This window comes from Mesitornis unicolor, unplaced genomic scaffold, assembly GCF_000695765.1.
Source record: "Mesitornis unicolor isolate BGI_N332 unplaced genomic scaffold, ASM69576v1 scaffold52652, whole genome shotgun sequence".
Classification (NCBI taxonomy): Eukaryota; Metazoa; Chordata; class Aves; order Mesitornithiformes; family Mesitornithidae; genus Mesitornis; species Mesitornis unicolor.
Genome location: NW_010169523.1, coordinates 6,717 through 33,690, shown reverse-complemented (window position 1 = coordinate 33,690; position 26,974 = coordinate 6,717). Strand labels below are relative to the sequence as shown.

Sequence of the window (26,974 nt, the reverse complement as noted above, 5' to 3'; positions counted from 1 at the left end):
TCTAGAAGCATTCAAGGATCTCATCAAACTCAATTTTCAGTCAGGATAGGCTAGGTTTTTTTGATTAACGGAGCCATAATGTACTATTGGTTTACTATGGAATTTATTATACCTTAGCTTAAGAAGCTTTGTCCCATGGGATGTTTTTGTATCCTATGCATATTTACCTATAGATACAATACTTATATTTAGGCATATATTGTCTATGTAGTTCTATATAAGAACATATACATAGTGTATTATTTTTTATTTTAATATCTTTCTATTTCTATATTTAGCACCTTCCTGTATGTATGTATATATACATATGTATATATAATGAAGTATTTGAAGTACTGTTATTTTGTTGGTATGACTGACACTTTTTCTACCTCTCTTAGTGACTGTCACATGAGTTCCTCGAGGATGATGGACGCTAAGGTGCGAGAGACTGAAGGAGAGGACAGCTCAGGTAGAATTGCTGCTTTCCCCAGTGAATGAAAGCTGCTGTGGCTTCTTGAGCTTCAGTGCCTTAGCTCTGTCACAGAAGTGATTTTCTCTTTTTAGAGAATGCATTCTCCCTTTCTCTCCTTCTGTCTCCAAGACATTTCTGACATTTTCAGAGGCTTGAAATAAGATTTATTGAGCATCAATACCAAGTTAACCAAGTTGACTTTTTTACCCAACAAGATCCAATGATAAGTGAAATGCTGACGAGGATGCCTTGCACTGCTGTCATGCCAACGTGTATGGGACAGGCACAAGTTGTTGGGATGTCTTCTGCAAAACTCTGATTTCATTTTAAGTAGTTTCCTTCACAGAGCCTGCAACTGATCCTAATTAAGGTCTTTTCTTACTGAGCAGACTAGAATTGCTTTTCAAGATTTTTGCTTAATTTCTAGTTTAACACTGTGATCCATTGAGTTTCATAATTAGCATTCAGAATTTTCTGGGATGTATTATAAAACTGACATTTAAAAAGCATTAGCCTCCTGACACTGCACATTCCACCTATGTAAGCCTTTTCTAAATTTAAATTGGTTTTGGTAACAACATTGTCCTTATCATTACTATTTAGCTTACTGAACAAAGGCAGTGGGTTTCCAAGTTGTAATTGCTTCTCTGTATCCCAGGCTGTTAATACCAAAGCTTTTCTTCACAGTCTAATTATCTCAAGAGGCAAGCAGAAACTCTATTAGGAGAGATCCTACACCACAGGTTATTTCTTATGTGTCATAAACATTGCAATCCATTCTTGAAGATAATAGTAATTTCATGCTATCAGTATAGTCTCGAAAGACATTAATGCAAGAGCTGACTGTGTTGCATTTTTCAGGAAAAAAAAACCACTTATGCAGGAATTAGAAGGGAATTATTATTCTTCCGAAAACTTGCAGATGCTGCTGGTTGCATATTCTTTATGTTTCTCCACTTAGGAAAGAAAAAATCGAAGTTCAAATCTTTCAAAAAGTTTTTTGGTAAAAAGAAAAGGAAAGAGGCATTGTCTTCTGGGAGGAGCAATCTGAAGTTATTCCAGTCAACAGGCGATGTTGCAGCCTCACACGACGTGCACGTTAATTATGATTCTGAAGATGAACTTGAGTAAGTCTTGGGACTCTGGCTGGTAGTGAAATACAAACTGCTACAATGCTTGTAGATTAAAGACACTCCAAAATTGCCGCCTCCTCTTATTCAGAATGCTGCATTCTCAAAAAGTTGCCTTTTGCAGGAAAGTACAAATTAAAATGGCTGATGCAAGACAAATAGCAAGAGAATTGGATGGGGTGCAGCAAGAAATAATAACTAAAAACCTTTCATTTACTCATAACTAAGCCTTGGGTTATAATTTCAAAAGAATGTAATTCCCATCTTCAAAAATGAATTAGGTACTCAGCTTGTATCTTACCAGGATTGTCTTATGCCCCTAAGATGTAACTCCTAAGGATTGTTAAAGAAATTTAGGTGCCTAATGATTCACGCTTTTGAAAGCACAGAAGGGATAAGCAACAGAAATCAGCAGTAACCAGAGGCAGCAGAGCCTTTATTTCCTCTGTATGCATGGGATTCATCTGACCAAAGAACAAATGTCTGCACCTGAGTCAGTCACCAGCTGCCTTCTATAACCAGCAGAGAGAAGTCAACATTGCAAAGAAAGCTCATATCATTCTTGTGTTGACGTCTGAAGTTGTTCAGATGAGCCATGCTCTATAATTGCCTATTCCTAGAGAGATGGGGTGACCAGCTCCACTGTAGATACCTCTGATTGAATGTCTGAAGTTAGACCAGATGAATCCCAGCCTGTGTATCTGGCTGCCTCATAAAATCCCTTCTTCATTCAGGCAGTGCCAAAAATGTTACCCACTACTGAAAGGTAACTGTGAGAAACACGGTCTAAAGTTCAAATGTGTTCCTGGATGGAAGGATGGACTGCAGAGCCCCTTGGCTACCTAAAAGGCAAGTCTTTGCATTGGGGGATGTTGTGCCTCTCAGAACAAGCCTCCTGGTGCTCAGGCAAGAGATGCTGCTGTGCCCCGGAAAAGGCAAACCATCCCGGCCATTTAAAACGACATTATACCATGCGGCCACCAGGCAGCGCCAAATAACCAAAAGAAATTATTAACTTTTTTGTCTTTTATGGCATTGGTGACAGTAATATTAGTCCAGCCTGGAGCTTCTGGGGCAACACCAGATCTGACAGTGGACTATAGCACTGTTGTTCGATGACGTATTTTTAAGACATGGATGGTCAGATTTTCTCTTCCTTGTGCACAGCTCAACAAGGTCATGTCCAAGTGGGTACCATCTTTGGCTGTTTTGGCCATGTTCCCGTGCCGTTACTTGCAGAGTTGTTATATTACTGCTTCTTGATATTTGTTTAGACAGACAAGGCCCAGGGAATACCTTGAAAGGAAGGAAAATCAATTGGAGCACTCATAACCTGAGGCGACATCTAGGGTACCTCCACTATGCATCCAGGAGGTGTGCGTCTGCTAGAAAGAGCAAGCAGAGGTAGCATGCTGGGATAAATGTGCCCATGCAACAGCACTGCTCACCCGGCTGCCGCTGTGGTCTTTGTACAGTGTCGGTGCTTTGAGCAGTCATCGCAGCCCTGGTTGGCACTTATTTTGCAAATTGCTATAGATCTGGTCTGACCTTGGATGAGTTGCAGAGATCACATTTTCACTTAAATAAATTGTTCTTCTAATGTCTCTAATGCATTAGGCAGAAGCAGCAGGCTTTCCTTCCTTCTGTAGCAAGAATACAGATCAACTTTTTCCTGCTATTGTTTTATGAAACATATTTATAGCAGGCATTACAAGGAAAATGTTACTTTCTGCCATGTTTGTTTATGTTCCTGAATGTCACTATGACAGTATCTAAGATCCAAAAATAGACATTCTCCTCCCTTTTTTTCCTTTTTTTTTTCTCTCTAGAGCGTCTGCTCAATTAACTTGATAGCTACATGAACCCAAACAGTTCTGTATTCTGTACTCTGGTTTGCCACTTCATTGCTGCCTTATTTCAAAAATTTTAAAGGGAATCCTAGAAGAAATGCCATGTACATGCTTTTCTGGTCCCTGCTCAGTTAGGCTTTGAGCGAAGCTGAGGAAAATGAGCATGAGAGACCTCCTAGCAGCTACCTGTCTGTCCATGGGTCTCCTGTACCGTTCCCATGAGGAAATGAGTTGTTCATGCCCCACATGTAACATTTTCAAAAGAAGTCATGTATCACATGCGTCAAAAGTAGGAAACAGAATATGAGAGTAGCTAGCCACAAAGCATCTCCAGCTTCCTCTTGCCAGCCCACAAAGAGTGTCCCTGAAAAAATGTGGCTCAGACTTATAAGGGAAAATCCCAGGGGTTTTACTACAGAGGACAGGACCTTTTAAGCATCTTGTAAGGATATATGCAAGTGATTCTATGTGAGAATTATATTGCTTGTAATATTTTTCTTAATGACCTGCATGGCAGAGATACATAAAATGCTGTACCACACTTAAATAGTAAAAGGTACTTATTCTTCCAATGGTAATGGTCAGTCATTTGCAAGATATGTCCTTGGCAAGAAGTTACTGCATCTCAGGTACAAGCTGGTTTATGTGAACTCCCTTCGTTTTGCACCTGGGCTTGCCCACAGCAGTGTCACCACTCAGCTGGTGGCTTCCAGCCAAAGGGCAGTAACTTTTCCATAAGACACAACTCAATTGCTGGGGTTAAACTGTCTCTAACCTTGATTCAGTTTGTTAATGTGACAGATAACGGCATTTGCAAATTTTCGTCTGTTTTCTAAAGGTGTTACCTAGATTAGCCTGGATGACTGTATTGTATTCATGGCAAAGTCTGTAATCTTGTGTGTGGTGTATGCTACGCACACCTATCTCCCACTCCGTGTTCAACAGACCACTCGAATTAAGAGTAGTAGGGCTGGCAAAAAAGTCTGTATGTTTTCACTGATTTGTTATATTATTCTAGGACACACAAAGGCATTATGGGAAGCAGAGCTTTGTCACACGATAGCATTTTCATCCCTGAGACTGGGCAAGAGCCTGCAAGGCCAGTAAGAGTGTTTTCTCAAGAAAACATTTCTGATCGGATTAGAGCTTTACAGGTAATTTATGCAACGTAATTTTTTCAAATGCAAAAGGTGGAATGTCTTTCTAGGCTTATTTTCTTGGGGATGATATTTGTGGTTGAACATTTGATTAGTAAGTAGTACCTGTCTGCAGCTTACATTAAACGTCACATTTGTTAATTAGACAGCAATACCATATCTTGGTTCTATTTAAAGGATAGTTGAAAATTTGATAGGTTGTTTGGCTTCCTAAGAGAATGTCTAAAGTGAGATGTCCTGTGCTCTGGATCACTCAGTTGCGAAGTTAAAATGAAGGTAACTCATTGACCTGAACTAAAAAATGTGCTGTGAAAATCTCCATCACTAGCACATGCTAATGTATTTTATGCCATGCTGAAGTTGAAGCTCCAGCCTACCATGAAATTGGGACCTCCGCCTCCGTTTGGACTTCATGCAAAGCGAACAGAGGATGCTGGGACCAGCTCTGAAGATGATGGATTACCCAGGAGCCCTCCAGAAATGTCTTTGCTCCGTGAAAACCTAAATTCAGGCACAATAACAAGAGTGAGTAGTTCTGGCATTGATGAAAATCAGTGTTAATGACTTGGTTTACTTATGTGTGGAAGGCAGAATAAATTATTTGGTTTGCTATATGTATCACTACTTTATGCCTGAAATATCTTACTCAAAATTGGAAAATGCTATCTCTCTGTGTAAAGAGCTACTTAGAATCTCTGTTCCTGTTAAAATATAAATATCACACCAGAAAATGCAGAACTAGGAAGGAGAGAATGTGTGTGTGTGCATGCATGGGGATGCTGGGTTTTTACACGGACTACAGAGAGCTGCCAGGCATAAAAAAAGGCTGAAAAATCTGTATTCTCCCTTGACTGTGCTGATAAGAGAGCTCTCATCTTTAATGTTTTTCTAGGCTGTCATTGGAAAAAGAAACAAAAGAATTTGAAACTGTGTTTTCTTTTTAAATGATAGTTTTGTTATACATTATTTCATTCTTTATCTGCATGTCTTACAGTTTATGTTTGCAGCGTCCTTGCTAATACTTAAGACTATAGAGAAAAGCAACTTACCTTGTCAGTATCTGTGTGCACATTGTGTAGATGCTTTCTGTGAGTGTATCTACCTCGTTTGTCATCTTTTACTGAATCTCTTCCTCATTCCATCCCACAGTTCTCTGACTCTCACAAGCACCTTAGCTCTTTGAGTTTAGCTGGAACAGGCAGTGAAGAAGAAGAACAGGTAACTTCTGCCAAATCTGTTAAGGGCCAAGCAATTATGCATAGTAGTATTTAAAGAAATGTAAGACATAAATATTACTTTATTGCCATCTGCTGCAAAAACAACCTTGTATGTATGTAATTGTATGCCTGTTTGCTGTGCTTTTTAAATGCCTGTCCATCTAACATAAAAGTTATGACTATTTATCAACATAATTCTGATGCCAAGTAGTCTCCCGTTGATAATAATTAAACCCTCCAGAATAGCTCATATTCTTTAACAAACTTTACAGACTTGATTTAATCTCCAAACACAACCAGTCAGATTTAGACACTGAAACAGTATCCCTATTTTTAAGGACGGGAAACTGCAATAAGGGCTGCTTGGGTTACATGCATAGGGTAAGGGAGGAAGCTTGTTGAGGAGCCGTGAATAAAATGTAGATCCTCTAAAATCTGCCCGTCCCCTTGCTCTAAGTACAAGATTACCTCACACTGATAGAGAAGGTGTTTGCCTGATGATAGCGGCTGACATTGCTGCTGAGGAGTCTGAGGCTCAGCCTTCAGTCGGATTCTGGCCACGTGAGCAAGCATGAGCTGTGAATTTTGCTGAAGTGATGTTTTCAGGACTTGAGTACAGGCAAATAGATGGCTTTCTTCAATCAGCAGCCAGCCGTTCTGGCTGATTAAAGGGTGGTTTTGAAAGGCTCTGAAGAGTCTCTTTTAGTTGTCCACAGCTGGAGTCATGGTGGAAACAATATAGGGGGTAAAGGGAAAAGCTTTTTCTAGAAATAGGAGGAGGAATGAAGGGCAATTGCAGAAAGGAAACTGAGAAGCTACTCCTGAACTGACTATTCTTTGGTAATTATGCAAAATGTATTTCAAGGCCAGCTGCAGCAGAGCTCAGCAAAGATTTCTGGCCACACAGCTTCCACATGAAGCTGTTTGAAAAATGGCTTATACATAGTGAAATTTTCATACTTTTGAAGAAAAAAGAACAGCACACCTCAAGAAGGTATTTCTTAAAAACTGGTATAGGCTTACTGGGCATTTTTCCAGTCCAGATGCATGTTTGCTAAAGGAGGTTTTATGTCTCCCTGTTGTTCCATTAACATCATTCTCTGACTCACTCCCTGACTCCTGAGACGTGGTGGTGACTATGCGGTTGCTCAGCTTTTTCCACATGTCCCATCGTTTAGCTCAGCACTCTCTTCATCCCAGCCCAGTTTCAGAGCTCAGCCAGTAAGCAGTCCCATCTGAAGGCCCTCCTCCCAAACCACAGGCTCTACCACCTGGCATTTTGGAGAGATTAGACCTACTCCTAGAAGGCAGAGGAGATCAGCTCGCAGGGCTGAGTAGTTTTGCACAATGCAACCCTGAGGTTTTGGGCAGCAGTGACACTTTGCTATGTCTTGTTACCTTTCCTGGATTGAAGAAGGGAGAAAGAGACCACGACTGTCTCATCTGGGCTTTGGGGATGGGTCTCCCTTATGCCCCCCGTCCTTGTGCCACCCAGCATGACCAGCTGAAGGACAACTGAGCCACGTGCACATGAGATTTGGAGAAATGGGTCTGCCAGCCATCCTCTCCTCCAGCGGGCATTGCTAGAGCCAGACTTCATGGGACCTGAGGCAACTTCTGCAGCCGGCTCACAGCTGGCATTCACTCGGGCTGCTGAAATTTAAGTAAGAAACCAGATTCTCGGTTTTCCAGTGTAATGGCCAACACTGAGCACTGCCAACAAGAAGACATGCAAAGCTGTCGAGGAAAAGCAGAAGCCAGAAGAAAGGCAGGCAAATAATGATGTGCCTTGAAAGAGAACATGTGCTGCATCTTTATCGTGGAGCTGAAATGTCAATGTATTCACTGTGAGGTGCTAATGTATAATACAGCCACGTATCGTTTGTTGTACATTAGTCATGTTTGAGTACGAGGCTGCAGATATTGTAGAGTGAAAATTAATGAGACCATCCATTATTCAGCATGGCTGAGGTGCTTTTTTTTCTTAAATAGAAAACATGACCGGAAGCTGTGGATCCAGCCTCCACTAAAATCATTGGGAGTTCTCCCTTGCCCACTGTAGTAGGCCCTCACTACACTACAGACTAACTTTTGGCTGCAATGCATAGTGCAGAAATCTACTTGCAAAAAACGCTGCTGCTTTTTCCTTCCCTAAATAAAACAAACACTATTCTACTCTCCCTTTCTCCCATCCAGCCCTCTCAGTAAAATACCACTTCCAGAAATAGAAGAAAGAAGAAGAAAATAATAAATAAGGAAGCCTGCAGAAGAAAACATCACAAAGGGAGAAAGCTCTTCTAATGAAGTAAACCGGAATTTCAACCTTACGAAAGACGTGCAGTCACATGTTATCAGGGGTCATGTTAATGCCATGATGGATAGTTTGGAAATATCATTTTGCCTAAGACTGAATCCAAGAGAAAGAAAGAACCCTTTGTAGAGTCATTTTTCATAACCTTTTCAGTCTCCTTTTTGCATCAGCCCTGGACGTAGGGTAGTTTTTGGTGAAGCGCACAGGCAAGCTGGATTCTAGCTTCATGAAAGTACTGCACCTCTTGGAGCATTCAGGAGTTGTTTCTGGGCGAGTTATTTGTCTCTAGTAGGTATTGCCCATCATTTCCTTCCCCAGAACAGTCTATAAATGATATGTTACATTTCAGGTGAACTCCCTACTTACTTTGCAACTATAAATACATGAGGAAAAAACACAAGCTGGCTTAAGCGTCAACACCACTGATGTTTGATTCGTTTGTCTTTAGGAGGGTGTTACAGAGTTGGGAGGGATCTGGTGAAGTATAGGAAGGTTGAGATGCTCCAGCCCAGCATAACTGTGGGTAGGAGTCTAGACAGAGACGCTGGACAGATGCAGAAAGGAGACTGGCCCTTTGCATTCTGTAACTGAATACTCTTCTTAAATCTGTCTTCTAAAACATGGTGGCCATCTATTTGTGTGCTTAAAATCTTCTAGTTAAATGTGATTTGGTCCTTCTCACTGTATATTATACCATGAAATTAAAACGGCTAAAAATCCAGAATTGCTAACAGCAGTACGCCATGTGCAACATTAGGAGATGCAATGTATTTTAAAGAGATGTCAATAAGAAAAACAGGCAGCCTTAAAATGGCCTTAAAAACTTGGTTCTTTCTTTGTAGAATTGTTATTTTCACATCTTTGTTTCTTTGTTTGATTCTCTATTTGGGGATTATTTTTTTCAGGCTACATTGGGTCCTTCTTCCAGATCTCGCTCTACAGACAGTCAGCTGTTCCCCAGGCGTGGAAGTGCTAAAACTGGAGCTCCCCAGATATCTGACAGTACCACCTCACCTGCAGCCGATTTTGACACTCCACCTGAGCTTACTTCTTGCTTGGATAATTCAGCTGCTAAACACAAGCTTTTAATAAAACCCCGGAACCAGAGATCCAGTAAAATGAGAAGATTTTCTCAGGTACTTTTGAAAAGAAACAGTGTCACCTTTGAAACAAAACCAGGAAGTTCTTGCTGGACTTTGTATTTCAAACTCAGATGTGATAAGAAAAGTCAGAATGCAGCATGGATATTTTGTTGGGTTTTAATAGCTGCTATTTGATGAAGCAACAGATCTGGAGTAGACACTAGAAACAGATTAAATATTATGAGTTTGCTTGTTAACTCTTGATGCAGCAGTTTATGTCACAATTTCTTCTTAAATTTACCATGCAATTTAGTATCTTGTTTGTGATGCAGAAGTTGGGGATTAGTGCTTCATTTCTTACTTAATAATATACTTTTTGGAAGTGTTATAATCAACTTGAGTACTTGTCCTAGTCTGAAAGAACCTGTAAAATCTTGAGTCTTTGAGACACTATTGGTGGAGGAGCTGTTTCAACTTCCTAAATATAATTGGGCTTATATTTGCAAAAAGTACAGAAAGAATAAGTTGTGACCTATAAATTGGAGCCAAATTCTGTACATTGGGACTGTTCTGAATTCAGGCTTCTCCCTGCCCCAAAACTTGTAAACCCTTTATGTGCACTACAGAGATTTAAAACAAGTCTCCATAGTAAAAAAAAAGCTGTATACTATTTAAAAATAACTTGTTAAAAAGTGTATACTATCAAAAAACCATATTTTTTTTAAACCATCCTTTTAAAACACCACTTATCTGATTATTTGTCGTATCTTATGAAGGGTGTAGCTTAATTTTTATTCTTTGTCTCCTCTTCCTAGCACTAAAGTTTGCAGCTCTCACTACAGTATTTGCACTTCTTGTTTGTGGTTTCTTTCAGTGTTTTGAACGCATTAAAGCCATTAAATTGGCTTGCTTACCGCCAGAAATGTTATTCTCTCTGTCTCCAAATTTTACTTAGCTGATATTATGTATTTTCCAAACTCTGTGAGTGAACTCTGGGCTCAGTAGAGCACCACTGTGAGCAGCACAATGATGAGGCCAGTTATTTAGAAAAGCCTGTAAAGCCTGTAACTCTCTGATCAAATATCCTCTTCCATTGTAAAATTGTTACCGAAATACAATTGCTTTGTCCAGTCTGCCCATAAACTGCCAGATGACTCAGCCCTCCTGGTTTTCCATGGAGAGTGTTCACATCTTTTGATAACACAATTTTTAATATTTCCTGCCCGACTCTGCCTGTGGACTTTGCTTCTGGCTAACGAATGTCTTCTGCTTTTATGTTCCTGTGGATATGGATTGTGAATGCAAGTGGCATTGCAGCTCTGTCTTTGCAATTGCACTTGCAAAATGAGTTCTGCCAAAAGTTGGTGGAATCCTAAAGGTATCTTCAGAGTGCAGGTTTTGTGTTCTTAGAATTAGGGCCTACATCCAACATATATATTTATTTACACAACAAACTACAGTGAATCAGTCAGCTAATATGGGCACCATAGGAAAATGCATATTCAGCAGCTTAATATGTGCTTTCAAATAATTCTGTATATTTAGCCAGTCCTTACCTGAAGCATAATCACAAGACTTCACTGATAACTACATACACATTTGTAAGCTTTTATCAAATAGTCTAACTCCTGAAAGAAAAGAAGACATACACAAAGGAGGCAAGGCTATCATTCTGTATGGCAGTGGGATAAGACAGAAGACTGCCATATGGGGGTAGATACTCAGCTGGCATAGTGTCATAACCAGATGGACTTGGTAGGTTTTTGCTCTTCCTTCTATGTACCCTTTCCTCTTCAGAGTCATGCAAGAATGAGTTGTTTTATTTTTAATGCTAGTATGCAGTAGCAAAATACAAAGGGACAGATTTTTCTCTTTCAAGTGCTGCTTTTTGCCCAAGAGCAACACAACATATCCAGTATGCTCTGGGGAATCAAGTGCCAAGGACAGTCCAATGGCCATTGTTTTGATGAAATTCTGATCTACAAAGGCATGAAAGCATTAGTTGTGTAGAAGGGAGTGTCACTGACTGCTTTTATATTGGTTAAATACATTATTCCAGGATATGCTTAGACAAAAAAAGTAGCCAGTATGTACGTTAAGAAAACAGTGAGCTCAGCATTGGAGCCAAGTATTGCCTTCCTCTCTAAGATCTTGGTTGTAAATGTAATGATGAATAAGAAAAAAGTAAATCTGTACATGATGATGGGGCTTTCTGAATTTCTTTCTTGCAGAGGACTCAGTCTGAATCTCTGACTGATTTGAGCTGTACCCCAGAAGAAGAAGAAGAAGAGGATGATGAAAAGGAGATGCTGACAGACTTGCCAGATGCTGTATTCAAACCCAGCAATCAAGAGCTGCCATGTGGCACAGCTGCAGCTCAGGATGTGGCTTCCTGGCCGAAGCCCAGAATGCCTGAGGACCTTCCCCCTGTTTTGAGACCGGCGGTGACTCAGCCTACTTCTGAGTCTGCCCTTGTACATGAAGCCCTGCTACCAGAGAATAAACCAGAGGGCTGCCAACCAGCACCGGAAACAATGTGTGTGAAGTCTGAGTCCTCACTGCTGTTAGAAGGCAAAGACTCCGCAATGTCTCCCTACTCCAGTCCAGAACGAGATGTACAAAAGCATGAAGGTTCCTCAGAAACACCAGTTCTGTCGTCTGAGGATATGAGTGATGTGTCAATCAATATTTTAAATCAAGAAAATAAGGAGCTTCCTACTGTGTTTTCAGTAAATAAAATACCATCTGAAGAAGAAATTTCAATTAGTAAGAATAGCGTTATTCGTTTGGAAGAGTCAGAAGAAAACAATCAGAAGGATGACCAGATAACTGTGGAAATGCCCTGCAATACAGAGGCAAAGAAAGAGGTTGCTCTGTTGTCAGAGTCTAGCAAGCAGTTTTCCATAGGTTCTGTGCAGCCCATGGACTCACTCCATGTTTCACATCCTGCTTCCTCAACGCAGATGGGATCATCAGCTTCCTGCTCTCTGGAGAAAACAAAGGCTGCACAGGAGGCAGCTGCTCCTGTTAAGACTGAGACCAGTCAGTCACCGGTCCACAAGGAGGAACTTTTGGCAAAGAAAGCTGAAAAAGCAGCCAATGAACTCAATGCCTTGAGAAAATTTTCTGTCTCCTCTGCACGAGAGAGACCAAGGACCAGAAGTCTACACTTCCCAGAAAGATCAGAGTTGGAAAACCCATTAAATACCAGATTCTTCCTGTCTAAAGCAAAGGTCTCCTCGAGAAATGAGAAGTGGAAAGAAGACTTGCAGAAGGGATCAGATCTGGAGGAGGAGCAAAGTAGCAACAAAAAGCAGACTTTGCTGCCAGAGTCCGACTCGGAGAACACCGGCCAAGCTACAGAAATTTTGCCTGGCTGCGTTTCTCCGGCTGTTGATGCGGTGCCGGTGCCAACTGATTCTTTGGTGGTATCTCAGAATCAGCCAAGCTGTGGCGATAAAAGTCCTTTACAAGTGAAACTTAGATCCACCTCACTGTCCTTGAGATACAGAGACAACTCATCACCAGAATCAAAAGGGATTAAAAGATACAGTGCAGAGGTTAATTTGGAAAATGAGGGGTTGACTTCCTTTCCTAAAGGTGATAAGGCACAGATCAAAAAAACAGCCGATACCAGTATTGGTGATTCTTTAAATGAAAAGATCAAACCCAAAGCAAAGTCCTCTGAACAGCTTAGTAGCAAACCTCCATTGCCTAAAAAGCCAGCCTTGCAAAACATAACTGTTCCAAATACTACTGCAAACAAGGAGAAGCAGGACAAAGCTATTCACTCTCCTGAATCTGGAAAGGAAGATAGAAACTTGGAGAAAAAGTCAAATCCTTCTAAATTGCCTGGTAAGACTCCCAGTACTTTATAAAGTTATCTTAAGTCGTGAGGAATGACCTCACCTGTGAGAGAGCGCGAGGCAGCCCTGTTGTGTCAGTCACAACACTGGTGAGCACGAGCTGATGGCTCTGTCTTCAGGAATGTTACTCCCTGGTTCCCCCTTGCTGAAAAGATTACCAGAAGGACAGCAGGGAAGAAGCAACAGACAGAATAAGATATTTTTGCCTGTGATTTTTTGCATTTCAGAGCGTTGTTCAAGGAATCTTCAAACTGACACTCAAAAAAGAAAGTGTGTTAGCAAGTATTGTGAGACAGAAATATCAGACCACCAAGTGTCCCCATTTAGAGCTGTTGTATGGCAGTTGAAAAGCCAGGAGCACATACTAAGTGGAGTGCCCTGCATGGGATGAGTGACTCAGACCTCTATACCTTCATTTTCACTATAGCATTGAGGCAGAAATACTGCCTGGCATACGCAACTTGCCATTTATTTACCATCTCCTGTGAGCTTTGCTTATTCATTTATCCAGCTTTATCATTACTAATTCCTTGTTTAAAAAAAACACAAAAAATAACTACCCTGCAGCTTCCTGGAGTTTAGAGCCAGGAGAGACCCTAAGATCATGTCTACTGCAGATAGTTAAATTTCACCCTGTTGTCTGTATTATGTAATTGGGTTAGGGTTTAAAAAAAGATCAGCCCTCTGGAGACTAATATATTGTGTGCTACAGGCAGAGAACAGCAAAGACTGGAAGTGGTACCAGTGTCTGAGGTCTTTGCAGTGACAGTAAACAAGTTAGGTGAAGTACACTCAAGCAATTCTAGGAGGAGACCTCTGCTCTTCACTCCAGAGAACAGCCAAATGATGAAAAAATCTTTGGGTCTTATGATACGTGTGTCCTGAATCTGTCTGGTCACAGGTTTGATGTTAAGGATGTAAGGAGGAGATGCTGGCCAAGCCAATTAAAAGCTTTCTTTGTGCCATTGCAGAGCTGCCCTTCATGGTTGCTCTTTGGTTGCGGTCAGTCTCTGAGCTTCGGAGAGGGGGAACACCAAGGCAAAAGAAGACCTCAGGACACAGCAGGCCACTTGTCCTGTAGGATGACAAAAGCCTCTTCCTGGCCCCAGAGGCAGCCTGCTGACACCCTGAGAGATAGCAGACTCCAGCTGTCATCTGCTGCAGCATCACAGATATTTTTGCAGGGCTGTGGCCATGTTTACAGTTTTCTGCCCTCCCAGCAGCCGTAAAAAGAGGGGATTCATTGCCTCCACAGCCGGATGAGGGTCCCACAGCCATCCAGCCAGAGCTTCCCCTTACCCCACAGGCAAGGCGCTCTCTCTTTGTATAATCCCAACACTCCTTTCAAAGGCATTTTCCCCTCTGCCCTGCCCTGAGGAGTAGTTGATTATTTGTACTGATGCCCAAATCTCTGATCGATTGGGATTTTGAAGAGAGTCATACCGGGAACAAGTGAGGAGGAGACCTAGCATGGTAGGGCTGGTCTGGCAGAGGATAGAGGAAAGCAGTGGGAGTACCAGCACTCCTGCACACAGCCTTTTTACGCATCCCTCTTTGCTGAGTCCCAGGGTGCCTGCAGCAGGAGTGGGGTGGGAGACAGTGAGTACTGGAGGAAGGAGAAGGGGAAGAAGTGGAGCCAGGGAACACGTTTCTCCTCCAGACTTTGGCTCCTCAGCCCTGGCGTGAAGGAGACTCCTGCCTCCATGCTCAGGACTGTCCTCTGCAAAATAGGGTCTGCAGGTGAGAGCCGTGACCCAGCTCCCTGGCAGGGATGCACACACCTGGAATTTGAACCTGGGGCAACATTTGCCCAGTGAGTTGGGAGCATGGCTTTGCAAATGCAAGCAGCAGAAATCTAGCAAGCACAATGCGCATGGCCCTTGGTGGGTCAAGCCAGCCATCTCTGGCCTCCTGATCTGCTGGGACACACGCTTCTTTTTTTATTTTATCCAACCGTCCTTAGGGCCGTCACCCAGCCCTTTCCTAGTCTGTGAGTTCATCAGCCCTTTCGAAGAGCTGTGGTCACTACTGGGAAAAACTTTATGCTGTCAGGGAGTTTCTTCCCACTGTGTGTTAGGAAAATCCTCCACTGAATAAGAAGACAAGCTGTGAAATTGTAATGTAAGGGGGTGCAGTTCCCTTCTCGTGTACACTCGTCTCAAAAATGTCAGTTGGCTGTGTCATGGGGTGAGTGGGAGCAATTTGGTTCATTCAGTTCAATTTTTAGCTTTTCAGCATTCCTGGTACCAAAGGCAATGAGAGGGCTGGTGGGATGCTGGCTTACCACCCCAGGGGAAGGCAGCACTCCTGCTCTCCAGAGTTTTCTGGGGAACCTCTTTGGGGCTGCAAGGTGGCAGCCTGTGGGAAATTAGTCACCCCAGGAGGAGTAATTTTTACGTTTCTGAAGCTGAAGGCACAAGTTCTTTGCAAGAATTAAAACATTAAGATGTGTTTTTTGAGGCTGATACACTTGTCTATTAATCCCATAAAGGACAGAAACAAATAGCACAGGCTAACAGATTATTACAGGAGCAAAACCATAAGCAATACCTGTGTGAATGTCCATATTAGGATCTATATAAATTCAGTGACTGAGGAGCTGTAGTGGGGAGACATGCTCTAACAGAGAAAAGGAACTCAGGGAGGGACGGTGAAGGTAATGGTAAATTAAATTGGTGTGTATTGTCTGGCAAATGCAGGCTCTGAAATGAAAAGAAAAATATTTCTCTCTACATAAAAAAGACATTGCTTTAAGGCTGTTCTGGCTATAGCTGAGAAGAAAGCTGTCTTTTTCTTTTTTTCTTCCCAAAAGAAGTTGCTTTTTCGGTTGTGTCAGGCTATTTTGCAATATGGCTGTTTTCCAGCAGTGAAATAGACTTTGATATAAGCATAGCAGTTTCATGTGTCAAAATGACTCTCCTGGCATCGGTGGTATAGATCCAACCAAAAGTCAAATCCCTTGCAGAGCAGCTTACAGAAGAAAGAAATGTCAAAAATGCTTAGCCGAATCTTTTGGAATAGATTTGTTTGAAATTAAGGAATTGGGCGTGTACACTGACAGAAATGCACGTAGTGCTCTAGTAAACAAAGGGAAATATGTAGGCCAGGGCATATTAAATGCCAGATGCATTTGTAAAGCCTGTCTTAAGATAACTGGTGTTTTATAAATGAGCGGAGATACAGCAGTGTGGAATTAAATATGCATGCACGAGCAGTGTTATAAAACAACGACAGGGTTGTATACAGGGAGTGTTACATCTCTGTGCAAAGTTGTTTGGATTAGTTTTGAGAATGTTTGCTTTTAAAACACGCGGGGAATCCACAAGTTGGCTTTGCTTGCTGTGAAAGGTATGACTTTCAAAAGGCTCCGATGTTCTGCCTCTGACCTTTTGCCTGCACAGATGCACAGCAAGAGTAACCACTCTTCGCAGTCCTTGCAGGTCTAAGATGTTCATTTTCAGGTACAAGATTTAAATATTATAAAGAGTCTCTGCTATATAATGCTTTTAGATTTAAAGGAAACTGGTACAGTATCTAAGGCCATCTCTAAAAAAAAAATCAATCCCTAAATCTCAGGGTAATGTTTAAATATGTCTTTGCTGTGGTTATCCATATAAGCAGCACATACACCCCCAGATACATTTGAGTACACTGAGTATATCTGTCTGTCAATAGACAGAAATAGGAATGTATTTCTCTTTCAGTTTCTATGTGTGTATATAAACTGATGGACAATAACAAGTCAATCATTGATCTCGTTTTGTAGGTAAAGATAATTTTCTATCTTAATCTTATTGTTCACACAGCCAGGCTGACACACATTAAAGAATAACATCCATCTATCAAGGAGAAGTGTACACTTTCATTTCCACAATATTTAGGCAGAAGTTTAATCTATAAGATCAGAGCAATCAGAGCATTAGATTCTGAGGAAAAAAAAAACAACAAGCTGCTTTAGTAAGATACTAAATGAAATGGATACCTGCATTTAATGGGGCTGCAGCAGGGCAATTTCCCCCATAGGGACCACAGAGGCAGCCAGCCGTGCCGGTGTCAGATCCAGCTGAGAAGAGCTCAGGTGACTCAGATCAGCGGGAAGGAATTGAGAAGGCAGCTATGGTTCACTTGGCTGCAGGGCTTATTTCTGGTGGTCACTCTGGAAGCTGTGGAAGTGAGGAAGAACGGAGACAGAGCGGCTGCTCTTGCAACCGTCTGTGTATGTCTGGGGACTGTGGGAAAGAGGTGAAGGAAGGGCTTCAGCAGCCTCTGGGACTGGTTTCAAGTGGCAGCAGAAGACCTCAGCAGCCTACATTAAATGCTAGTTTTAATACATGGTGACATAATGCGCAGAGCGGCTTGATGGCTTGACAAGTCCTGACCTGGTATCTTCCTGTTGTTGGTGACTTAACCCAAGGAGAAGAAGGGGCTCGCTTGTCTTTCAGAAAGCCTGAGGCAAAGTAAGCTCTGAGGAAACGAGGGAAAGATGCAATCATGAGGTTAAAACTGTGAGTGAAGGAGAGGCAAATCGCTGCAAGCAAGATCCTTTATTAGCTTATGAAGTTATTAATGGAGGAGTTGAATAGCATATTGTTTGAAATAATGTGTTGTAATAAGAACTGAAGAATATGATACAGATTTTAGTTTTATTCAGAAAATCTACTGAGTGTAATGTGGAAGCAAGAGGCTCAGCTGTGCTTTGCTGAAGGAGAAGTGAAACATGAGGCATTTGCGGTGGCTGTGGCCTGTCAAACTCGCACAGCTTACGACAGAGGATGCCACCACTTGCATTTCGTACTACATTGTCTCCCTAAAAGTGGCATTTACCAGCAGGGAACTGCTGTGCTTGCTGCTGTGCACGTGATGTGCAGCAGAAGAAATAATTAGATTGTGCTTTTGAGTACTTTTGGTTCCACTCTGTCTATCCGGTTCCTTAAAAGCTGTGCTTTACCACGTGGTGAACCGTAAAAGCACACAGATTACCTCATGACCGGATGAGGTAAGATAGAGAGGGCTTGTTAAGGGTAGTCAGACAGTCACTGAACTGAGGAAGAAGATGTGCAAGCAGCACTTCTCTTGTGAAGAGTCCCTTCCCGAGAAAGCTTTTGGCATCTTGGTGCCCCTCAGGATACCAAGAGCTTCATAGGAGAGTCTGAGATCACCTTGAACTGCCAACTTACTTCACTATATTATCTCCTGGATTACTTCACCACTTTCACCCCTCTGGCTGGAACAACAGTGTGTGTATACTGCCAAGAAACTCTCTAGTTGGAGGTGGGAGGATGTAAAGGATCTCTGGGCACCGGGGAAGATAATAAGTAGTGAATACACCTCTTCTACCCCTTACAGTAATTGTGGCTGACAGATGAGGTAGCAAATCCTGCACGGGTTACGTCTGATGTTTTTTTTGCTGGAGAGAAGGCATTTCCTCTGCCTGCCTGGCTTTCTGCAGCACAGACTCTCACAGGAACAAGGGCAGAACATGATTGCTTGGAGAAGCAAGAAAGCTCTTGATTCTCTGTAGGTGATGCTACTCTGCTGTCCTAAGCCAGGCCTGTACAGACACACATAAAATCTTTAAGATGATGATGAAGAGCTTTTGTTCCCTACTATCACAGGGACATTCTGATACCATCTCTTGTGGGATGATACTTGGCTCTAATTTGGCTGCCTTCTAATTGGCATGACTAGGATGTCTGGCGTCTCATCAGGGAGAATAGTCTGAAGGGCAAAAGTGCTTGATGCCTTCGTTACAGTATCTGCCTTATGAAAAACAGTGTTATAATAGCAGCCTTCGGACACATCACTGCAGGACTGGGAACCCTGTTGTGCTAGGCAGTGCATGTCAAAATAACAGAAAGATAAATCCTAAATCCATAAGGATGACAGAAAAACAGGAGTGCAGGTAGCAATAAGACCATTACCTGTAGTGCAGTAAATAGAGCCTGGGCTTAGCAGTCATTTTATCGGTCTTGATTGTGTGGTGGGAGCAGAGGAGGAACAGTGTGCAGTGCAGTGAAGTGCAGTTGGTGTTTACGGGAAAACACCAACTTGCCCTGTGATGTGACAGGGAAAACAGGACAAAACACAAAGGGTGATTTTGCATCACAGAGACTTAAGATGTGCATCACAGAGACTAAGATGTACGTCACTAGTGTCATCACGGCAGAAGCCAGGTTTCCAGTATCATCAGAAAGTTAGTGGACTGAAAAGGACCTACAGGATAAAGATATTGGTGCTTTCAAGCACCAAGACAATGAAGGGAGGTGAAAAGGTGGTGGAAAAGGATGCATGTTGTGGTGTGTCTGTATCTGTACAGTCAGAAGCAGCCCAGTCTTCTCTGAGCTGAGAAAAGGCCTGTACTTGGCAGAGAAGGAGTTTGCTTGATGGGATGGAGCTAGCAGATGAGCCCAAGAGGGCACAGGGAGGCTTCAATGTGGAAATACCTTTATAATATTGGGTTGGATGGTTGTTCATTACAGGATGCCAGGAAAATGAGTTCACAAATTTGGACAGGAGGTAACTAAAGTGAAAAGCTGCTTTATGTACTCAGTGAGGGATCTTCAGCTGTGAGGAGCACTGGACATCACTGTCACCTTCAGTAGTGGCAGTCAGTCTGTGTACCACAGCAGTGCTCTGGGAATTGCTGAAGCATGGCACCTGGTTTTACTGGGCAGTGAGTGCACTAATAGGTCCTGCCCAAATTGCTCACGACCTAAAAAGGTGCAGATGGGTGCAGGTGAATTCAAGGGCATGGCCTACAAGCAAAGGAGGAAATGTGATGGCAGATGCATTAGCAGACATCACATCAATTAAGCTGTGAAGGTTTAGTTATGAAGATCCTAATGAAGTTTGTCCTAAGGTACTCAGAGAGGATGGAGCAGCAGTCCTTGCGCTCATAGTGCTGATCTTGGTGAACTGGGGAAGTTAAGGGGCACTTCAGAAGGTGGCACATCTTGAAAAGGGAGGTGAGATGGAGAAGAGAGAGTGGAAGAAAGGGTGTTATATACCACTTAATATGAAATAATGAAAGGACCAGTTGAGCTATTTCTAAATGGGCACAAGATAATACAGATAAAAGTTCCAACCAACATGGCTTGGTCAAGAGCAGTCAAATCCAATGATAACTGGTATCTTATGTCATTCCTATAAATATAATGACATTCCTATAAATACAGTCTTGGTAAAGCTATTCATTGGGTTGATGAAAAGCTACTGAGTGTGCCAACAAATGATTCACTGTCACATTAGATGGTGGCCACCTTAGGCCTGACGCTATTCAGTTTATTTAAGGACCTGGGTGATAGAACTAAGTGTGTGCTTATTGTATTTGTAAGTATCACCAAACTAGAAAGTCTATGGGCACACTGAAGGACAGTAACAGAAATCGGGGTTATCGCAAGAAAGTGGAAACATAATATGAAAACAGTATTTTCATTACAGACAACTAGAAAGTTTAGTTACATGTGCAAAAATAATCTCATGCACAGATACAAATGGAGGATGGAAGAGGGGAAGTAACACGATCTGGAGCTCACAAACTAAATAAAAAACGGGAATAACATAATTCTGCAAGAAACTCATCGTACTGACTCATGTGTACAGGAGAAATGGGGTGGTCCTTCTACTTCAGCTGATGTTAGCACCGTTTCATCTCAGGTGCTACGTGCCAGTTTTGTGCACCGTATTTTGAAGAAGATTCGGACCAGACAAGGATAATTTCTACAAAAGCAAGAGCAATCTAAAGAATATGGCCAATCAGAAAAGTTTAAAGAGTAGGGAAAATATGGTCTAAGTCTTTAAATGCATAAAAGGCTGCTTCAAGGATGCTATGAGTAATCTGCTCATGTCCGTAGTGCATAGGGGAAGAAATTATGAATTTAAATTAGAGCAAGGAAGATGCAACTTACCCAACAGGGAAAAAATAGAGTAGTAAAAGAGCCAATCCATAGGATAGGTTGTCTCAGAGAGACTCTGAGATCTGTCCTATACTTGGAGAGTTTTAAGACCAGGTTAGATAGCTACTTGTCAGGAAACAGTTTATGTGAAATTGATCTTGCATCTGGTCTTGCCTTGCAGCTGAAGGATAGACAAGATGATATCTTGCGATCTCTCCAGTCTTAGTCTCTATCATCCTGTAAAATGAGGCAGCTAGCGAGGGGAAGGGAAGGAGATCATGGGAGGAACAGCTGTTGGCATGGAGAGATGGGGCTTAGGTGGGATGCAGAGAATTGGAGTGACTTGCCATGCAGGAGGGAGGAAAGCTCCTCCTGTGTCCAGGGACTGCTTTGCTGTGCTGCATTTGCACAGCTGGACTTTCTGCCTTGTTGCTTTCAGAGGCTTCTCTGCAAGATCACATAAGGTGAACATGAAGTAAAGTGTAGGCATCAGCTGGCAAAACATCTTGCTTTGGCCTTAAAGCAAAACTCGTGTGTTTTCTCTTTTTGTGGTTTTTAGCTGACACAGGCTTTACGATGTTTTCTTCCTCAAATAACGAGTCTGTCTCTGGTGAGGTACAGCAGTGACTTGAGAAAATCCCTGAGCAAAGAAAGTTTGTGGGCTTTCATAATGTGCCTGAGTTTGCAGGCTCTAGCTCTTGGGAAAGCATAATCCCTTTCATCTCCTATGACTTTATGAGGCATCTCAAACGTGCCTTCAGAGAAATTTCCCTGCTTTCCTGATCGGGGCCACATTCTTCTAAATTAGACCGTGGCCCTCCAGAAATGCATCTGTTCTCTCCACAGGGTCCTGTGGCTGGGTGGCCCAGCTCTACACCAGCACAGCAGCTGAGCCCCAGGGGAGGCTGGCACACTGGCACAGTAACCCTTCCTGGATTGACCAGTAGTGGCCAGAAACTGCTGGGAAAGGTTAAACCATCTTTCCTCAAGACCCTGTCATGGCTCTAACATGGCTCTAAGGGTGTCAGTACTGTTCTTGTTCCTTTTTTAAACCACACAGAGGCTCCACATTAGCTGGAAAACTGAATTTTGAGTTCGGTGTGAGCCAGTGAAGAAGTAGAGAACCTGGGGGCTGGAGCCAACAGAGGAGCTGAGGCTCTTCTCTTGATCCAGTCCTGCTCACCACATAGACAGGATTTCCCCTTGCAGAATATTGGAATGGAGGATATTTCACTTCCCCATACCTCTGGATACTGCTCAACCTAGTAGTGAGGTCACCAGGGGAGCACTTTTGACCCTTTCCTCTAGAAAGCACTTTTTAAAATTTTCTTGTCTTGCTGAAGTCTCAGTTCTGGTAGAGAACGATGAGAGTGGCTGGCCCAAATGGAGAGCATGGTGGTCAGCATCCATAAGCCAAAGTAAACCTGGTGTCAAAAGCCCATGAGTTAACCCTGTGACTGTCACAGTGTTTCTGTGTGTTCAGACCCCACAGACCATTGGGCTCAGTCGCCCACAGCACCAAGGGGCTTCATGAGAGAGGCTGCTCCTGAAGGGGTGGAAGGAAGGTGGGAACCAGACTTAGGCATCAGATAGGCATGGGAAGAGCAGGAGCCCAGGGCAGCCGCAGCGGGGAGGGGGCTGCCTTTGCCATACCATGGTCCCACGGTGTCCAGCCTTGAATCGGCTGCTGCTTGTCTCTAAGAGGCCACGAAACAGATGGGAGGAGGGAGCAGAAGGGGAGACCTTGGAAAATGGGTAATTAATGAAGCTTGATTAACATTTCTGCATCTCCCTCACGTGAAGGCAGTGACACTGCACCTGTAGCTAAAGAAGATGCAGAGTTTTTCACCAGTAGAACAGTAACTTCAAACAGTGAGCATGGGAAGATTGCTCCCTGGAGACCAAACTAAACAGAATTCCTATTTACCCAGGCTGGTCACACATCGTGGGACCAATCAGTGTGTCGAGCAAGCGCGAGCTGCAGCTAATTGCAACTGTCTTCCATATAACCATGTACATAAATGATCTGTCAACAGAGAGAAGCGTGCCTTCCCCCATGGCTGCTGGGGACTCCAAAAGAGATCCCAACAGTCCCACAGAGCCAGCCTGGATTTCCATAGCGAGACAGAAGCAGAGGGGCATGCAACAGGAGCAGGAACTCGACAGAGAAAAACCTGTGGCTCTGGATGTTAAGTCAGATACAGAGAAACAGAATAAAGAGAAGGAACAAACAGAGGTACTTACAGTGCAAATTTGTGATGATTTTGTATCACTTTCCTGTAGTATTCTTTAAATCTACTGCTATATTGCCAGTCATGCCATAGTGATTACAGATACTTAATGGGTATAATCATAAGTAACAAAGACACTGCTCATGGAAATGTGTTACAGATTCAGAGTTCTCTGATTGTTCAGATATGTAATTTTATATCTCCAAGAAATCCTGGAGCAATGTGAGGTGTGTAAAATTTTCTTGGGTGACCAATACATTCTTACCAGATCTAATGTGTGTATTGCGTGCTCAAATGCTCAGAACGAGTGCTAAATTGTACAGTCCCAGATCTCTCTCAATTCAGAGGCAATACATTCTCTTTAACTATCCTAAGCACAGCATTTCATTGAGCCTCCTATACCTCCTGACTGATTTATCACTGAATGAACAGCTCAGTCCCAGAAGCTCCTTGGTAACAATTTTTAGAGCCTTGAGAAGTGAAATAGGATAAAAATAACTTTTGCACTTGCAGACAGTGCCAAGATGTAAATTCTGGCTCGGTGTATATGGATAACTCGGATGCCCATGTGGTACCACAGAATTTGGGCTGACTCTGCCTCTTCAAAGATCCCATGCAAAAGATGGTGATACCTGTAGCAAGTGATCTTCCCAGATGCTGGCTTCTGTGCCAGCAGAAGGGGTTGGTGTTAATCCAGAGTAGTGACAAGGCTTCCCTGCCACTGGGCTGGCTCGCGGAGGCAGCAGCGGGCGAGCGCTGCCTGTATCACTTCCTGCACAGTAAGAACCCTGCACTGATGCAGGAGCACATGTGTCCTATACCAGTATAGCATTCCCAGTGCAAATGGCCTACTTTTCTTGCTTCAGATGGTACTGTTGGAAACCCAGATAGCTGTATTATATCCTGGAATAAGATAACATCTCTAGATGATGAAAAATAGCAGAGGATAGATTAACAAGAAATAATACCTAATAAAATGTCTAGGCAAGATTATGAACTGCAATAATGCTCAACATTGTCATAGCACTTAAAAAAACCCAAAGGTTTAAATGATCCCAAAATACAGTTTCTGTGTCAGAATAGGAAACTCCAGATTTTTAGCTGGCGATGTTCCCTAAAATTCATGCCATGCATTTTATTTCCCTATATCAGCTAACAGAGAAACATGCCAAAGATGCTCCTGATGGCAGCATGTGAGGCTTGGTGCCACTGTAATCTTCCCACTTTCTCCTTCTCCCACATGGCACCAGGCACTATCACTTCAGGGTAGTTTTTGATACTGGCAAAGAAAATCCATGGGAAGATGTGTTCAATTTCTTTTTTATGGAAAATCCATTTACTGTCAACCATCCAAAGATGCAGTGCCCTAACCCACAAAGTTCGGGAGGTGGAAGGAAAACATGAAAGAACATGTACAAATCCTGTACGTGTTATTACAGGTGTGCAAAGGGCTTGGAATACATTTTGTGGTGACCATTTTGAACAAGAGATAGAGGAGGATAGTTATAATTTGTAACGTTGAGTGTCATGGTCACTAACATGAAACCACTGGAGCTTTCTGAACAGGTACCAGCTCAAGTGAGAGGATTGGGATCAATGTGTGATAAGCACCCATGGTCTTTGGCCCATGACAGACATCACATCCACTCCCTGTGCTCATGTTCTTCCAAACCTGTCTCCTTCTCTTTGCATTACTTGAATTTTATCCTTCTCTATGCCTAGGGGTCAGTGAAGCAGCAATGGAGCAAACCTTCACACTTGGCACCTAAAACCACTTCTGAAGAACAGAGGAAGGAGACAAAGTCTGAAGTGAAGGAGCCGTTGCTGAGAACCAATTCACTGTCACATTATGTCCCTGGTAGGAAATAAAATGCTTAAAATGTAGCCTGTTATCTCACAACCTTGTCAGAAGAAATCCTGCTTGGGTGTGCTGGAAAAGGAGTAGGGGTTAGACTGTATTTTCTCCCCCAGCCCCATATCAGGAGGGCAAACTCTTTTCTCAGCACTCACTTCTAGGGTTCTGTTTGGGGGCATATTCTTTTGACCACTTTGATTACAGAGCAGTCAAAACTTGTGTTGAAAGAAATATGAATCAAGAGTGCTTGTCCACTTCACAGAATGGGGTCCCAAATTCATTATCACAGTGTAAAACATACAATGCATGCAAAATGCATTCAATGTTAATGTGGTTTCCTCAGCAAGCTGGAATTATGTGATCAAATTTGAAAGAAGGGCAGAACTTTGGAAGGTAATAAAATTCTTGTGAGCTGGGCGCTGGGTAAAGGAGGAATTCACAAATTCTTGCTAATGAAAAGACTCTCTCTTATTTGGCCTGGGTGTTAAACACAGGGCATGGCAAGGAACCCAGGTCTTCATGTTGGTTTTGGTAAGTTTAAAGACCAAAAGATACTATTAATGAGAAAAACACTGTGTTCTTTTGAGCATGGAATGGTTATTGCCTCAATAACATATTGCAGAAGAAGCTTCCCTGTGAAACGTAAAGATTTTTTACTGTAGGGCAAGGCATGGGAAGCTTTTAATGAAGGAGGTAGGCTGTATCATCGCACAGCAAGTGAACATAAAATGTCCGTGTGTTTTACTCTCAGTAGCTCCATCACCAGCACCGGTGGATAAAGAGGAAATAAGCCACTTGAAGAAAGCCAGTAATGCTGCTGCGGATCAGCCATCATGGATGGAACTGGCCAAAAAGAAATCGCAAGCTTGGAGTGATATGCCACAGATTATAAAATAGAACGGTGCAAACAAATGGCATCGCTCATAATTAAGTCAGCTACTTAACTGAACTTCTACAGACCAGCTAATCACAGTGAAGAATCTCTTGATACAGGAGAAGGGTTTTATTATGCAGCTGTGGAGAAAGTGTGCAATAGGTGCAGTCAAAAAGTTTACCTTCAACTTTGTAGCAATCAGGATTGCAGTGGCAATGGATTACTTAAATTATGCTAAGGACATACTTACACTTTGGAAAATAAAACTTTTGCCTTATGTATTTCCTGTGGGGTTTTTTTGCTTTTAATGACATTTCCATCAAAACAAGATCTTTGCTAAACTTTGCTGAACTTGTTGCTGGAAACTTTTATTGGTCATGGTTTTCTCTGTTTACATTTATAAACTGTGCATTAACATCCTCATTCTGCTGCTGGGTTTCACTGGAATTGCCTGACACCCTTTCTGTCAAAGCTGTTTGGCCTGTGGAGGTGTTCATGAGGAGCTGCTAGCAAATGCCCCATTGAAATGTATTGCCTGAGCTGCATGTTTGCCTGGCTGAGCCAAGCATCCCAGTTTCTGGGCTTAGGTTCCATTTCATGAGGCACAAATATGCACGTTTATGCGTGACCATGAATAAAAATTCCTCCGCTCCTTCTGTGAGCTACCTTGGTTACACAATGTTTGCATGCAGGTGAGCCGTAAGGAAACTGAACTGCATTTGGAAGCTCATCAGTGCGCTCACAGTTACTTTCCTACCTGAATTTATCAGGTTGCAACTGGTTTTCCTTCTTGTGAATTCATCATTCTCAGTTACGAGAGTTGTATTAGTATTAGGAATTTAGTTTAAAAAATGAGTAGTGAAAAGCCTTCAGTTAGAGTCCAAACTGAAATGCTGGGAAAAACTGAACTTCACTGCAGTGTCAGCTTCATGTATCACCCCCTACATAATCTTAATTATTCTCATTTAAAAAAATAGTAACGTCTGGGATCTCTGTTCTTTACTGCCTTTATATAATAATCTCGTACTCATTGGCCTGAGTCTCCCGCACCA

General features: G+C 42.5%; 1 protein-coding gene across 1 annotated transcript; it reads left to right on the top strand.

The window, feature by feature from the left end:
* The first annotated feature begins 390 nt into the window (after window positions 1–390).
* KIAA1211L (KIAA1211-like ortholog) lies at window positions 391–25,945 on the top strand. The gene is made up of 10 exons (XM_010179358.1): window positions 391–451; window positions 1,416–1,581; window positions 4,453–4,588; window positions 4,952–5,116; window positions 5,741–5,809; window positions 9,025–9,255; window positions 11,433–13,056; window positions 22,999–23,198; window positions 24,916–25,051; window positions 25,800–25,945. Exons 1-10 carry the CDS (start codon window positions 391–393, stop codon window positions 25,943–25,945), a joined length of 2,934 nt encoding a protein of 977 aa, XP_010177660.1.
* Window positions 25,946–26,974: the final 1,029 nt, after the last annotated feature.